At 34.9% G+C, this 15,533-nt stretch overlaps 1 protein-coding gene across 1 annotated transcript; it reads right to left on the bottom strand.

Annotated features, from left to right (window-relative positions):
* Positions 1 to 2,232: 2,232 nt before the first annotated feature.
* Positions 2,233 to 11,172, bottom strand: LOC144438287 (equilibrative nucleobase transporter 1-like). Its single transcript, XM_078127342.1, has 8 exons — positions 11,059 to 11,172; positions 9,204 to 9,408; positions 7,030 to 7,083; positions 6,123 to 6,353; positions 4,452 to 4,639; positions 4,048 to 4,121; positions 3,087 to 3,210; positions 2,233 to 2,581 (listed from the first exon to the last, which is right to left on the bottom strand). The coding sequence occupies exons 1-8, from the start codon at positions 11,089 to 11,091 to the stop codon at positions 2,426 to 2,428; spliced, it is 1,065 nt and encodes a 354-aa protein (XP_077983468.1). The 5' UTR covers positions 11,092 to 11,172; the 3' UTR covers positions 2,233 to 2,425.
* Between the last annotated feature and the right edge of the window lie 4,361 nt (positions 11,173 to 15,533).

Genomic DNA, 15,533 nt, shown 5'->3' with positions numbered 1-15,533 from the left:
GACTGTCGACAGTCAACAGGTCAGCAGTAGAAACTGTATATTATGACGGACTTGCAAGGGCGCCCTCTATTTTTGTTAGACGCGCTATAAAGCAGTTTCAACTGAGTGTGCCTGTTTTATCAGTAGGTTTTGACAATACCAAGTCATGATGGTGGTGGTTTGCATATGATTAATTTTGAAATTCTGGAAAATGTTCTTCTGTATTGGTTAGACCAACTTTTTTGGAATAAGAATCATACTTTATTCAAATCATTCAACCACTACACAATACACCTCAAGTATACTCAAAATTTCCCTTTTTCATCTGAAGTAAATAATGTAATAAACACAATATTTCATGAAAATTTCCCTGTCAGTTTGCTTAATATAAAGCTTTGTAAAACAAAAACATCTTTTACATTATAATATTACAAAGAGTCTCGTGTTCATCAATCTTTTCACAACATTGTAAATATCACCTTTGAATCAACACCATCACCTGAGTTCACTGAAAAATAATTACTACTTACTAATTCTAAGAATTTTGTATAATTTTTAACAATTTGCACTTGATCTGAGAGTGAAAGTTACACTTGCTATGGAAGTAGTGTTAGTGAAGAAACGTTTTCTGAAGTCCAATAGGGACTAAATATAGTGATAGCATAAATATATCTAAACGTAAAGCTCCAAAGCAGTGTTGTAAGGGTCGAAGTACTGAACCAATAATGGCAAAATTGCTTGGTGAACTAGGAAAACTAGAAAAATATATCAATATGGCCGCCATACAAGTTGACCAATCAAATTGTGCTTTACAAAGTTTGAAGTACGGTATATGGATATCCCAAATTGTCCACACACATGCTGAGTTATAAAATTATCGGTTGGTTCGTTGTCGACAAGATCCTGGCAGTTTTTGTTTTGTTTACTAAATATTGATTAATTCCGAGTCGGAATCCATATTATACATGTAAGCTCAGCCGAGTACATAAAATAGTGGTCTGAGATGTACGATGCATGTATGTGGACTTGTCAAGGCATGTAGGTAATTCAAATAAAAATATCTAAAGCGCAATTTTTGAAAAAACAACAATAACATATCAAAATCTACTGGTAACGATATCAAGGCCAATATTGAAAAGGTTTTTTTTTAGTATTGATTTAAAATAGTGCCCCAAGAATGGGAACACAGTCAAAAAGATCATTCAAAGGTTGCGACAAAAAAACTCATGGTTGTCAAATTTAGTCAGTGCAAGTTTAAAGATTCGAAAGGCCTTGTATAGCAACGTTTTGGAGCATAGCAATGCCGTGACTTTAACCTGTATGCTAACGAATACAAACACTCGACTAATAAGTTGCGTCATGTGATCAAACTCTCTCAACAGAGTCTTAATAACAATTCAAGAATTGACAGACACAGATCACCACAATTCAAAATTTACAGTCTAGAAGTGACAATTGCACAGAGAAACAAGATCATTTTGGTCCAGTACTGTTAGAGACTGAAAATGCTGACAGCGATGATACAAAGACTGTACGTACATCCTTTTATGGAAAGTTGACACTGTTGAACTTCAATTACACATTCCAACAAAATCAGGTGTCGATTTACCCTGCTACAAGACACACACTGTAGTGTCGGTGTAAAACATTATCTAAACATCTCTAAACATACTTATCAAGCCCTTTTAGGCATCAATATCCCGGCTTTCAGCCTGGGGACTCGTACATTTCCAAAGAAGGTTAATACTCGAAGTCGTATTCATTGTTGTGGATCACATTGCCCCATGGCAGTAACTTACAAAAATAGTAAAATTACTGTATCTAAACTCACGAGTAAACGGGCTGTAATTCATGAAATCACCAAAAGTGCAAACACATCATTTGGTGTTTGGCGGCAATGGTGACGTCCACGTGCACCATCCACCCTCGGCCCTGAATATTTTATCTTGGTGAAACATATCCGGCAAGAAATGAGGTATGTTCAAAGTTTAATATACAAAGTCAAAGTAGACATAACGTCCCAATTAAAAATGAATAAATGTATACATCATATTATCGATGTAGTATGTTTATGAAGGCCCTCTCTACAACTATACATAACATTTACATTCAACCAGATTTTTTACTAGCCATCTAATACTTTCTCCAAGAAACCCAATTTTAATTTAGCACACTTCAATAGAGTACGGACACACACACACACACACACACACACACACACACACACACACACACACACAGGTATCTTCGGAGTAAATTTATGTTTCGGTTGCAGACACGCTCACGTTGCCATAGAACTTCCCTTTAACAATGCATAGAAAGTGTGAAACTCCAAGGTTGTACACAACTCCTGGTAGTCGAGGAATTAACGTCATACCACAGTCCAACACTGAGGGCGTACGCGTACGGTTCATTCGTCATATCACGGACAAGTACTTGTCTGTGGTCATATGTAGCCATCTGTTGTAGGAGAGATGAGTGGTTCTTTCTTCTCCTCTCTCTTCTCCGTTATCTTCTCTTTGAGGTCTCGGTCACAGTAATACCAAATATAAATTGGATGACCATGTGCAAGTAAAGTGAAAGCTAGTATACCAATATTAACCTGGAAAATGCCAATATATTCCAATATAATTATTTGCATAGTTTTAAATCTAAACAGGTCTATGAGCCTTTGTACATTTTGTATTAAATTGTAACTCAAAAGTACACAAAATGACATGGCTTCCACATCAAGGACTTGACTAAGTATATTAATTCATTGCCCTTCTTCCAGACAGCATCGTTTTTATCTGGTAAAAATTCGATGTATTTTAGCACCAGGTTACATTTTTTCTATCACATTTAGTCTTTGCCCCCACTGTTATTTTGCCGCCTGACTTGCCTCCTATGAGTTTACGTGTGAGAGAGGGTGGGGGGGGGGGGGTAATTTATTCTTAAATATATTCAACTGGTATAATAACAAACATGTTAATCAGATAACCAAACAAAAGCAAAATAACAACGATCAAATATCTCGGTATGTTTTTCTGTTCGGCTTTAAGAGCCACCTAGATCAATTCTATAGATAACTATTAACATTCTCTAGACATGACTTATTCTATACTTACGTAAAATGGATCCTCATTGTTAGACTTCTGAGATAATGTAAAGAGCGGACTTTGCATGAGAGTTATAAGTCCAGCAACAAGATAAACAAAACCATAAAACTTCCCGTAATGATCTTGTGGAAAACTGTTGATAAAAATATATGTACATTAAAGATCGATCTATGAATTTATCGTTTGATCATCCGATTGATTGACTGGCTAGTCACTTGGATCGATTAATTGGTTGATTACAATTGTTTGATAAACTAACTATTGTTTGTTTGTTTGTTTGTTTGTTAATGTGTTTATTTATTTAATATCATCAGCAATCCTGATATGAACCACATCAGGTAATCACCGGTAACTGGTAAGAGACATAATAGATAGATAGATAGACAGACAGACAGACAGACAGACAGACAGACAGACAGATAGATGGACAGACAGATAGATAGACAGATAGATAATAATAATAATAATAATAATCTTTATTTATACTGGATAGTTCTTTAAGCATATAAACACTTGTCTCCCAAGAAGTCCAGTGAGGGCCATCCCTCATGGGTTCAGTGTTAATGCAGGAGGAAACCGGAGTACCCGGGGAAAACCTGCGTTGTTCGGTAGAGTCAAACTGAACGACACTCTTCTTACTTACAGCGTGGTAAATTTAATCGAATGGGGTTCGAACCCCGACCGCAGTGGTAAGAGGCAAGTGGTTTAACCACTCGGCCACCGACAACCCATAAAGATAGATAGATAGATAGATAGATAGATAGATAGATAGATAGATAGATAGATAGATAGATAGATAGATAGATAGATAGATAGATAGATAGATAGATAGATAGATAGATAGATAGATAGATAGATAGATAGATAGAAAATAGAAAATAGAAAATAGTTTGCACAATCTCAGACCACAAATATAGAATCAAGAAAGATGATAACACTCTGACTGTTCCATGAATTTTCCGCAACTTACGCCATTCCTATGAACGAAGACAAGACACCATGGATAAATCCTCGTTGTATTGTTACAAGTACAAAAGTGACAATCTGATGGGAAAACAAAATCTTGTTTCAAACATAAATCCTCAAGTTACAATTAATTAACCAATCAATTCATGTGTCTTTTGAAAAATACTATAAGTTACAACTTTTCTACGAAAATAATGACGAAATCTTTGAATTTATGTTAAATATATGACTGCTGACTACATTTCGAAAATCTTACTTATGTTTTGAAGGAAAAAAAGTACTCGTCGATGTTTTAATTCACTAAAAGTGGTTGTAAGAGAGGTGAACGATTCGACAATGGTACTAGTCGATACAAAGGCTATTAGTGAAAATGTTTTGGAGGGAAATTATGAATGGTCGTCAACTTACCTGAACTTCTATTAGTGGTATTAAAACAGTCAATGAATAAAGCACCGTATGTGAGGTAGTTATCATAATTGCAGTTATTGCTGTAAATAACGGTGAGTCACCCTTTGAATCCATTACTAGTCCAACTAATGGAGCCACGAATATTACACCAAGGGAGATATATCCAAACACAGCAGTATAGTGATCCACTGTATAATATAAGAATAAAGACCAGTTACATTTCAAAAAATTTAAAACGCAAATCGATAATCATTAGGGTTTTTATCGTGTAAACCCCATTGTATTTTCATGTCATCCAAGCGAAATGAGAAATTTTGATTGTGGTTAAAAACAGTTAAATACAAATATTTACATAACAACCAATGAGTGACCCTTGTGAATACTGTGATCCACAAAGGTCAACAAACTAAACGTAAATCTTTTTTGTATCAAATTCCTAGTGGTGATTATTACTACGTTTCTTAAAAACCTTAACATATGCCCATATTTCCTTCTGAAATAGTTAATAAAAGCGAAGCCATAAAAGAACATTAAAGCCCCGGACTGCCGAAAAGGGGTACTTATAAAGCTACTTTTAATAAAACCTTAATACTTTTTTGTTGATATCCGACTAAGTAGACATATGTTGATGGAGTAACGCATTTTAAGCCAGTCAACAACATCTCGTAAAAGTAATATATCCCCCATATTAGTGAATCTCGTTATGTATAAATGTATACATAACACGTCAACTTTAGCAATGATAGCTTGTATATACACATTTATTTGTATCATATATATGTAGCAGTGATCCCTCGGGGCAGGGTGTTACTTGTTCATTTAACTTTCACAAGATGTACCGAAATCGTACCATGTAGTCTGTACGCCGTGACGGGGTGCCCTCACACATCGGCCAACCCCCACCACTCCTACTAGTGTGAGAGGAGGCCGGTGAGGGCGAAACGTCACGACGTATCTTACAGTCTACGTACCATGCTGATAATATAATGTCAGGATTACAAGTAGTATGGTGAGACAAGAATGATAGATTATACGTCAGTGTATTCATATATCGAGATAGATAGTTTAATGGGATATATTTCACCATGCTATGTGTACTGCTACACAAATGTGTTTAGTCACAGGTGAATAAATACTGTGAATAAATAATGTACAATATAACAGGTAAGTCATTATATATAACAAAATAGTTTCTAAAAACGTCCCAGTTGCAGTTAGTGCAACTTTAAAGAACAACTTTCACATACACCAAATATTCATTTTGGACACAGCACGTACGCACGCACGCACCCACCCACCCACACACACACACACACACACACACACACACACACACACACACACACACACCCACACACATACACACACACGCGCTCACACACACGCACACACACACAGACAGACAGACACAGACACAGACACATGCACACACACGCACGCACACACACACACAGACATACAGACGGACAGACAGATAGACAGCCAGACAGACAGACACATGCACACACACGCACGCACGCACCCATCCATCCATCCACCCATCCATACACACACACACACACACACACACACACACACACATACATGATACATACATACATACATACATGCATACATACATACATACATACATACATACATACATACATACATACATACATACATACATACCGTCAGCCTCGTTTCCATTGGTAATGAATCCTAAGAAGGGATTGAGCGTTCCGATGAAGTAGTACTCTCTGAATGTCATGACAGCTGACCACACAACAAACCACAAAAACATTGGTGTGCAAATTGTATGCCGGAACGATCCTCTTTTCTTGTTGGAGCACACATTTACTTCTACTTGGTTCATGAACGCACTGTATGTTTTGATTGGTATTTGATGAAAGAGATTTAAATCTATTCAATTAAAGAAACAAAGTTATATTTTTTTAAACATATAGAAATGACTTTGGCTTATTGAAACATAACAACTATCTATTTTCCTTCAAATGTTTTATTTATAAATATACGAGGTTGTTGTTTTTAAATACAGATTTTCTGGAATACGATTAAATAATTCTGACTTGCTCATGTCGATGGGATTTTCTCTAATTTTATTTCCAATAAAAACCTATTTTGTCATATAGTGTATACTTTCATTTGACTTTTGTTCACGGGATAGCAATGAATGTAGGGTGAATCCCTCGAGGCACAAAAATGTACCAGCCATAAAATGCACAATTTATGTACAATGTCAAATACCCCCCTCCCACCCCCACCTCCCCTACACAAAGTATTCAAGCTCAGCTCTAGGGAACTACAACATGATGTAACAGAGTGATTATTTGTCGAAAACAAAAAGAAAAAAGAAAAGGAAAAAAAAAGAAGGGGGGGGGGTAACGGAGTGTATAATATCTGCAGAATTTATTTCAATAAACGTTGGTAGAATTGATATACTGCGTTCATGTATATATGTTTGAGTGTCAATATACGTGTATGTGTTTATGTCTGGTTCCCACTAGACTAGACACGATAACTTAATTTGTGACTAAATAGCAATAATAGTAACTCTTCAAATTTACAATATACATACCTGATACACAATGTTCAGTTTGCTGCACTAACCCATTTGAATTCGGCATTAAATCTGAAAGATGAACGAAAACACACACTTTATTTATCATTGCAACGTAACAAATGACGGAGCCATAGAAATAGTACGTACAATACTGCCCTCTTGAACTCTGAGGTAATCCATGAACGAGTCATTATTTATGTTCTAATGGTATTTTTTATCTTTCTTTATTCTTTTTTTAAAGTTACTGAGAAAAAGCCACGCCCCTCGCTTCATTGTTACAAAAAGACGAAATCTCTGGTCCAATGTATTTCTTCCGCCAGGAATAGCCTAAGGGGTCTTGTCACCACAAGTCGAAAGATGGGTTGAACAAAAGAAAAATATTTGGTGAATAATATAATTATACATACGCTTGCCAAGCAAAATTTATGAAAAATCATGATTGTTAACATTTTGACGTGTTCAACCAGGTAAAATAGGCCAACAACTATTAAAATTGACATTTCTGTCGATCATCGTATAGGTGTAACAAAGCGGGACTGAGTTAAGACCATATCATGCAGATAATGTCATAAATATGTATCACATATAGCGCCACGATTATGTGATGAAATACAGTCGTGTCCAAATATTCAATAATATCTATGACCGTCTCGCTTTGTAATGTAATCGACTGTGTGACCTAAACTGCGGCTGTGTTGAGTAATGTAATATTATGGGATGTCTGACAGTAAACTACCCACAGTCATTTCATTTGAGAAGCTTACATTCCAATATCGATTCCATGTGATGAAGTATCTTTGATTTTAAGAAACACTGAACAATTAATTTTGTCGGAATTAAGTTGGTACGATATTAAACATGAATTGAATATCAGGTAGTATAGTTTGCCATACATTCCTCTCATGCACTAACTGGATGTGTTTCCGCATTCCTGATTGATCAAGTGTGGTGCATGTATACAACGTGGACCATTTTACGACCGAATTTGTCAGGTGTGCCAATAATATGCGGGGTATCATTGTTAGCTGTGCGAAATACAAAAGCGGATCTATGTCTTTGAAACCGTTCAGGTATGAGATTGCTATGACAGCAATGATTATTCAAACGACGTTTCAGGTGATTTTGTGAAGTTTAATATCTTACAAAAGTGGAATCCGTCGATAATCAATGGAGAAAGATGTGTAGATTATACAAATTGAGTGGTTTCACCGTATTTAAATCATCTAGTAGCATTCTTAATGGCATTTTCTGAACGATCCTATCTCGATGTAGAACACGGCCAAATTGAGTTATTACACCGGCGATTTGGAGACGCCTTTAATTGACAAATGACGCTTCGTTGCCTATTTATCGTAGAGCAGGTGTGTGGCGATGTTTCAATTACATGAAGATGACAAGAATACCACATTCAAATGGTGTAAAAAGGGTAACGAGAACTTCCGCAAAGAGGAAATGTTATTTATAGTGTAGCCAGCTTACGCTAAATCGAACATAAAAATACTTCGAGATTTCCTCAGTAATTTCTACACAACGACAATTTCTTTAGAATGAATATCGTAAGTATCGCTATGCATTTCAATATTTCAAATATACTACAATCTTAATGTTTATCATATCTTTCCAATACTATGGATATCATATGAATAATACGTGAATACTTCAGCCCAGACATTCAAACAGCATCATATCTTTTTTAAAGAAGCGTTCCTTCTCTATATAATTTACTTCAGCGCGTTCTGATCTACGTGTAAGCAAATACGACAGCCGTAAATATAAATAAATAAATAAATAAATAGATAAATAAATAAATAAATAAATAAATAAATAAATAAATAAATACAACCACTAAACGATATATAGTAAAGGCTTACCATAGATATTAACAATGTTCGGATAAAATTCGCGAAAAACATGTTTTAGTATCGCACAAGACTAGGCCCACGTTCAGTGAACAGCAATGAATTTCGGCTGCACTGGTGAATAATTTGAATAATTTAATATTTTCAATGCCAATTTACAATATTCCTTTATAATTTCCTCAAACGTTTTAATGAACAAACAATAAACATAAGTTCGTGTACAAAGAATTAATTATTTCAAACCAATAAAGTGGCGGGAAAATGATAACTTGTTCACGTGATATTGGCGGGAAATGCTATGGCAACGAAGGAGACACAATGGTGTCTTACCTTTTCCTTTGTAGCCATGTTCTTTTAACCTTACACACTCTTCTCCATATAATTCGGGATAATATTTCGGTGTTTCTCCTGGACATACGTCCATGATTTTTTCTGCCGGTACGACGTAAAAAGTGTTGACCAAAAATAGGCATGACGTAAAGAATAAAAGGAATGTAAATTGAGCTTGCATCGAGATTCCAGCTTCATGTAACTTCTGTAAAAAAACAACAACACAACGTCAAGGTGGTGAAGTGGAGAGTAGAAACACAGCAAACAAAAGACCTGGATGCGCAGAGCATTTTCCGTTGCGAGTGCATGTTTTCTGTGTATCAATTACTTCCATTAGAAACTCGCAATGCAGACTGGAGAAGGTTGATATTTTTAATACGACTTTTAGGTCGTATGTTTATTAGTATAAATAATCACTTTCTACTTGATTTTCTACGGACATTTTTTTTCATAATACTCATATGTATTGTAATGTTGTACTTCTACTAGTAAATGCAGCTTACTTCGCAAACTATTTTAACACCCACTATTTTCAACACTTTAACATTTGGTGAATTATTTCATTTTCTATGGTCTGTCTTTTCACAATTCGTAATCAAAACATTACTGAATATTTTTTGATTATTTATCTCTTTTCAACACAGTGCTTGAAAATGTATCTTTACGTCAATATTTTCTAAAGTCGTTTCACTTTGTTTATCTTTTATGATCATCGTCTGCTTTTATTCACTGTGATAAGACATACTAGAGGGCGTTTTATAATAAACATTGAATGGTGATTGACAAACAAACAAACACATGAATGAACAAACAAACAAACAAACAAACAAACAAACAAACAAACAAATAAATAAATAAATAAATAAATAAATAAATAAATAAATAAATAAAATTCTCACTACCCCTTGGCCCCTTGATTTAATAGCCTATTGAATAGTAGAAGCAACAATAACGGTTGATACATTTCCCTGGCTGTTGTATTTCCTCTTTACTCATCGAAAGTACGGTTTTTGTTACACAATATAATATTGATTACATCGACAAAACAAACTAGTATTATAATATCCTAATCACGTGATTATGCTAACAGTGTGAGGCTAATCTCAGAAAACCAGTATACTAGTAATTACGAGTAGCTACCACAATACAGTGATAATGTGTACATTCTAATGTAGTTTCGTCTATTACAAACTTGCAAACAAAATGGCGACATAATTTTAATAAAATGAGTAAGTTTCTAAATGAAAACATTTTAAAACTAAAATCCACGTATCAGAGTGTCTACAGTGTAATTTTCACGGTTTCGATCCAATATAAAAGTTGTAATGCATCAAATATTACAGAAGAGTAAACAGTTTGTGCCAAAAGGTGATAGAGGAAAATGCTGGGAACTGAAATCGTTTAATAAAGAATTTAATGGAAAATGCCAAGACTAAGATAATCACATTTGCACAAAGTAACAATTACAAAGTGATGAGTGACTAATTTCTTGTAGCCGTATTGGAATTATATGCCCTTGATACGTGTCATGTCAAACATCGTTATTGCTTTCAATTTAAGAATTGTGCGTCATGATGTTTGCAATTGCAATCATAACATTGTGATGAAGACTGGACTCGCCAACAAACTGGAAAACGGTCAATTACTGGTACTGTAATTAACTCTCCGGAAATCAAAGGTAGTGTTTAAAAACAGTAGGGTTCTAATTTAAATGAAATCATCCATATCAGAAACAGCTGTTGACTCTTATCCTTTGCTCTTCTGGAGGACTGAAGAGTTTTGTTTTTAAAAGCTTATTCCAGATATCGATAACGCAGTCGGCAAAGTGAATGACGTCGTAACACACGTGACTCACCTGAAAAGACAGAAATACCACTGTCGACATCATACATGCACCGTTTAAAATAGACACCAATGTAAACCGCCAGTTAGGAAATGTATTTGCTACCTAAAAAGAATAAAGATTATTGATTTTTAGCAATTAGTAAGAACAATTCTGAAATATCCTGGAATGCGTAAAGCTCCCCAAAAAACTGATCGTACTTTGAAAAAGGATTAAACATTAGGTGTGACAAACAGTTGTCTGACAGAATTATAGAAAAAGTTGACCCAGAACAAAAGAATAATCCTAATAATCCTATGTAATCCTTATGGCTCCACTGATAAGATAACACTAATGTGAGAACCTGGGATTGAAACCTTGGCCTTTAAGGTGCAGTGTGCTTTTGTTTGTTGATAAACACAATGTGTCGTGTGTTTTTCACAACTTGTTTTAGATGTTCCAAATGGTGCCACGTGTTATTTTTACTCTTGCAAATAACTGTGTTGCTGTAATTTGTCTCTCGAAATAAAATATTTATTAAAAAAACCACGATGTGTCATGTTGATGTGATGACCGAACATTCCAAGTTCCGCCCACCACGTTCAATTTGGCTTATTTGCATGACGTCACAGTTCATTAGGGGACAGTTTAAATATGATAATTTGAAGCTTGTTTCGACACGAATAGAGATAGATTATGATGCTATATATTAACTGTAAAACCTGTGACTCATTGTCTTTATCTCTGAGTTGATCTTACAAGTATGCCACCAGGTTGTAAATCAGAAAACGAAGTCACTATTGATATACTCGTAGCATTATGTTCAGGTCTGACGATATTGCCAACGGTCTTCTCTCCAGACAATCAAGACGTGAAAGGTATGCCAAATTGAGTCGAGTCGTGCCCTCCATACTAATCAAACGATCCTTCACAAATTCTGACGATTATCACGCTCTGCTCACTCCATAATCTTGTTTACTGTGATGTGTAACTAACTACAGGTCACAGTGATCATTCTCATGGAACTAATATTGGCGTCACTTTTAACCCCACCCCTATATATATATATATATATATATATATATATATATAGTTTCGGTAGTACTGGAACTCTTTCTTGGGTGTAACTCGGAGTTTCACGCATATTGCGATCATCAGACACTCTGAGGCCTACTCTCTGGGTGTGCTGTATATATAGAGTGTAGACAATAGAAATACCATCACTATTGTCTGTGTCGGTGGGTAGGTGTTGTATGTGTGGAGGTGTTGGTTGTTATTGTGTGGGTTATTGGGTGCGGACAAGTGAGTGTTGGCGGGTTGTTCCATGTTGGGCTTTGATGTTCCGTTAGTTAACGGGTTTAATAGTTTAGGTGATAGATGCTCTATTGAAGTTGGACAAATAAAACTTATTCTCGTGTCGGCATTTGGATATCAACTCAGTTCTTTTGTTTAGTGTGGAGCTTTTGTCTGCTTTAATAATAGTTAGTTTTTCGGTTAAACACAGGTTGCATCGTTTTGTTTTATTGGTGTATGCTTGGGCTTTCTTGTTGATGGACCAGGATACGGAAAAAGGCTCATTGTTTCTTTTCAGTTTCCAAATGTGTTTTGATAGTTCTGTGCTGTTTTCGTGTTTTTCATGTTTGAATGACTGTTTGTGGTTGGCGTATCTCTGTTTGAAGTTGTTCTCTGTTAGACCGATATATACTTTTGTTTGTTTTCCGTGGACGGTGGCTTGGTATATATATATATATATATATATATATATATATATATACACACACATATGTATATATATACATATATATATATTCACAGTTCGAACGAATAATAGTATAATAGTTCTGTTCATTTTGGTGGGAAAGAGGGTAACGCAGAGGGGCATTCTATTATTCCTGCTTGAAGGCGTAAAAAAACCAGTCACCTTTATGGCAACTGCACCTTTCCGAGGAAGTACGTGAGAATATTATTTTTTATTTTCCTGTTAATGAGGTTCAACTTTAAGAATTTATCCCCTGATTATTTTTGATACCATTTTGTTGGCTGTAGTTTGACATTTGTACGCTAACACATTTTGAGACAATCCCCACTGTAATATAACAAAACCAAGAGTAACGTAACTTTTACCGATTTTACATAATTCTTATGAAACAGACAATTTTGTTTTTACTAAAAACATTAGGACTACTTACTTCGAATAAGCTAACGAGTAATGGAGCACCTATCACCCCAAGCATAGCAGTTGCTGGAAATAATATATTCGGATTTCCTAGATGGCAAAAAGAATAAAACCATTCGTCACAAATTATTCTTTGCCGTAAAGCTGTAAATAACAGTGCAGAAATTACGTGCACTCGCTGTAACTGAAACGGTTTTTAAAAAAAGTTACAAATAACTTAGAATGATTGTTATTGAGGAAAGTTTCATTGATAGATAACAACACTTTTACTGCTGAACACAGCATAATTGTTATTGAGGAAAGTTTCATCGATAGATAACAACACTTTTACTGCTGAACACAGCATAATTGTTATTGAGGAAAGTTTCATCGATAGATAACAACACTTTTACTGCTGAACACAGCATAATTGTTATTGAGGAAAGTTTCATTGATAGATAACAACACTTTAACTACTGAACACAGCATAATTGTTATTGAGGAAAGTTTCATCGATAGATAACAACACTTTTACTACTGAATACAGCATGATTGTTATTGAGGAAAGTTTCATTGATAGATAACAACACTTTCACTGCTGAACACAGTATGATTGTTATTGAGGAAAGTTTCATTGATAGATAACAACACTTTTACTGCTGAACACAGCATAATTGTTATTGAGGAAAGTTTCATTGATAGATAACAACACTTTTACAGCTGAACACAGCATGATTGTTATTGAGGAAAGTTTCATTGGTAGATAACACTTTTACAGCTGAATACAGAATGATTTTTATTGAGGAAAGTTTCATTGATAGATAACAACACTTTTACAGCTGAACACAGAATGATTGTTATTGAGGAAAGTTTCATTGGTAGATAACAACACTTTGACATTTTTGAGATAGTAAATTTTACTTTTCACCTCTCCCTCATAAATTGGCAGGTAAGCATCTTACCTTTGTCTGCAAATATGAACATCACTATCGCCGCTTCAAAGAGAAAGCTGTAAGAAAGACAAGAGTAAATTACTTTATTGATAGTAAATAAAATGAAAACTGCCTGACACCATTACTTTATAAGGCTAAATTAAAGTGGCCATACAGATAGGAAATGGGTATTTACTTTGGATTATAATGACTAAAACAACTTTACTCAGTTTTTTTTACTTTTACTTATGTGATAGACCATACCTGAGTATGTACTCAGTGAATTGTAAAAATAACCCCAAAATTTGTGTGTAAGAGTTTGTTATTGTATTTACAGTGATTTGTAAATAAACTGGGTAAACGCAAGTAATAACTACGTCACGTCCAGTCTGCGCATGTATTTGTCCCTACACCAACACAGTAGAGCTGTTCAGCAATTAAAATCCATACCCATTTCTCATCCTTTTTACCACTTTTATGAGGTAAACAATGTAGGGTCTGTTATCATAGGAAAGCTTATGTTTAGTTTATTCCTGCCAATATTCGATATCTGTCACATGCAAGTTTCCTTCGATCAACATGATGCTATGTGACCAACATCTGCTACAGACAGGGTTAATGTAAGTATTTCTCAGCTTGTAGAAAGCTTAACTGTGTATGCATGAAAAATTAACTTAGGGCTTACAACTACGTGATTGGAATTTACAACTAGATTCACTTTAAACTGATTGGCATCATTTGGATAAAGCCAACTGTTAAAATCTGTGAGCCATTTCTTTTTAGTATATAGTGGTTGACAACACGAGGTCACAGGTCAATCTGAATCATTGTCCATCGTCGCATTAGTTTCCATTAGCAAGTCGCATATAGTGAGATAACGTGCATGCAGTATGCAGGCTTTCACGATAAAGTAGAGACTGGTGAATAAATCTATAAATTGCAACTTGAAGAGTTGTCATAGCGATTGTGACCACTTTAAAACTAAAAGTCGTTTAATAAATAAATAAATAAATCAATATATAAATGAATAATAAATAAATGGAAGAATTAATCATTAAACATATGTGTGAACTACAGACTGACTTCTACAAAAAGAATTCTGACTAAGATCGTTGCAAAAAATTTGTCGTAGGAACACACATAACTTTCTTTATATAGGAGGGGTATTTGTTTCTTGGAGAAATGTGTAGACATTTACCAATTACATAATTCAAAGTCAAATTACTTTGGAATCATATGTAGTGCATGGTTATAAAGCAGCTGATTTCAGATAGTCTAAGAGTTAATGTCACACCACTTGTGACAATACTAGTACTATGTAAAAAGCAGGAATTTTCGCCTGGGAGGAAAGGAGATATTGAGCAAAAACTGAGAGAGGAGATTATAATTTATATGGACCACAATAACAAGAGATAAACGTT

This window comes from Glandiceps talaboti, chromosome 7 (genome assembly GCF_964340395.1).
Source record: "Glandiceps talaboti chromosome 7, keGlaTala1.1, whole genome shotgun sequence".
NCBI classification, from domain to species: domain Eukaryota; kingdom Metazoa; phylum Hemichordata; class Enteropneusta; family Spengelidae; genus Glandiceps; species Glandiceps talaboti.
This window is presented reverse-complemented; position numbering and strand designations above follow the sequence as displayed.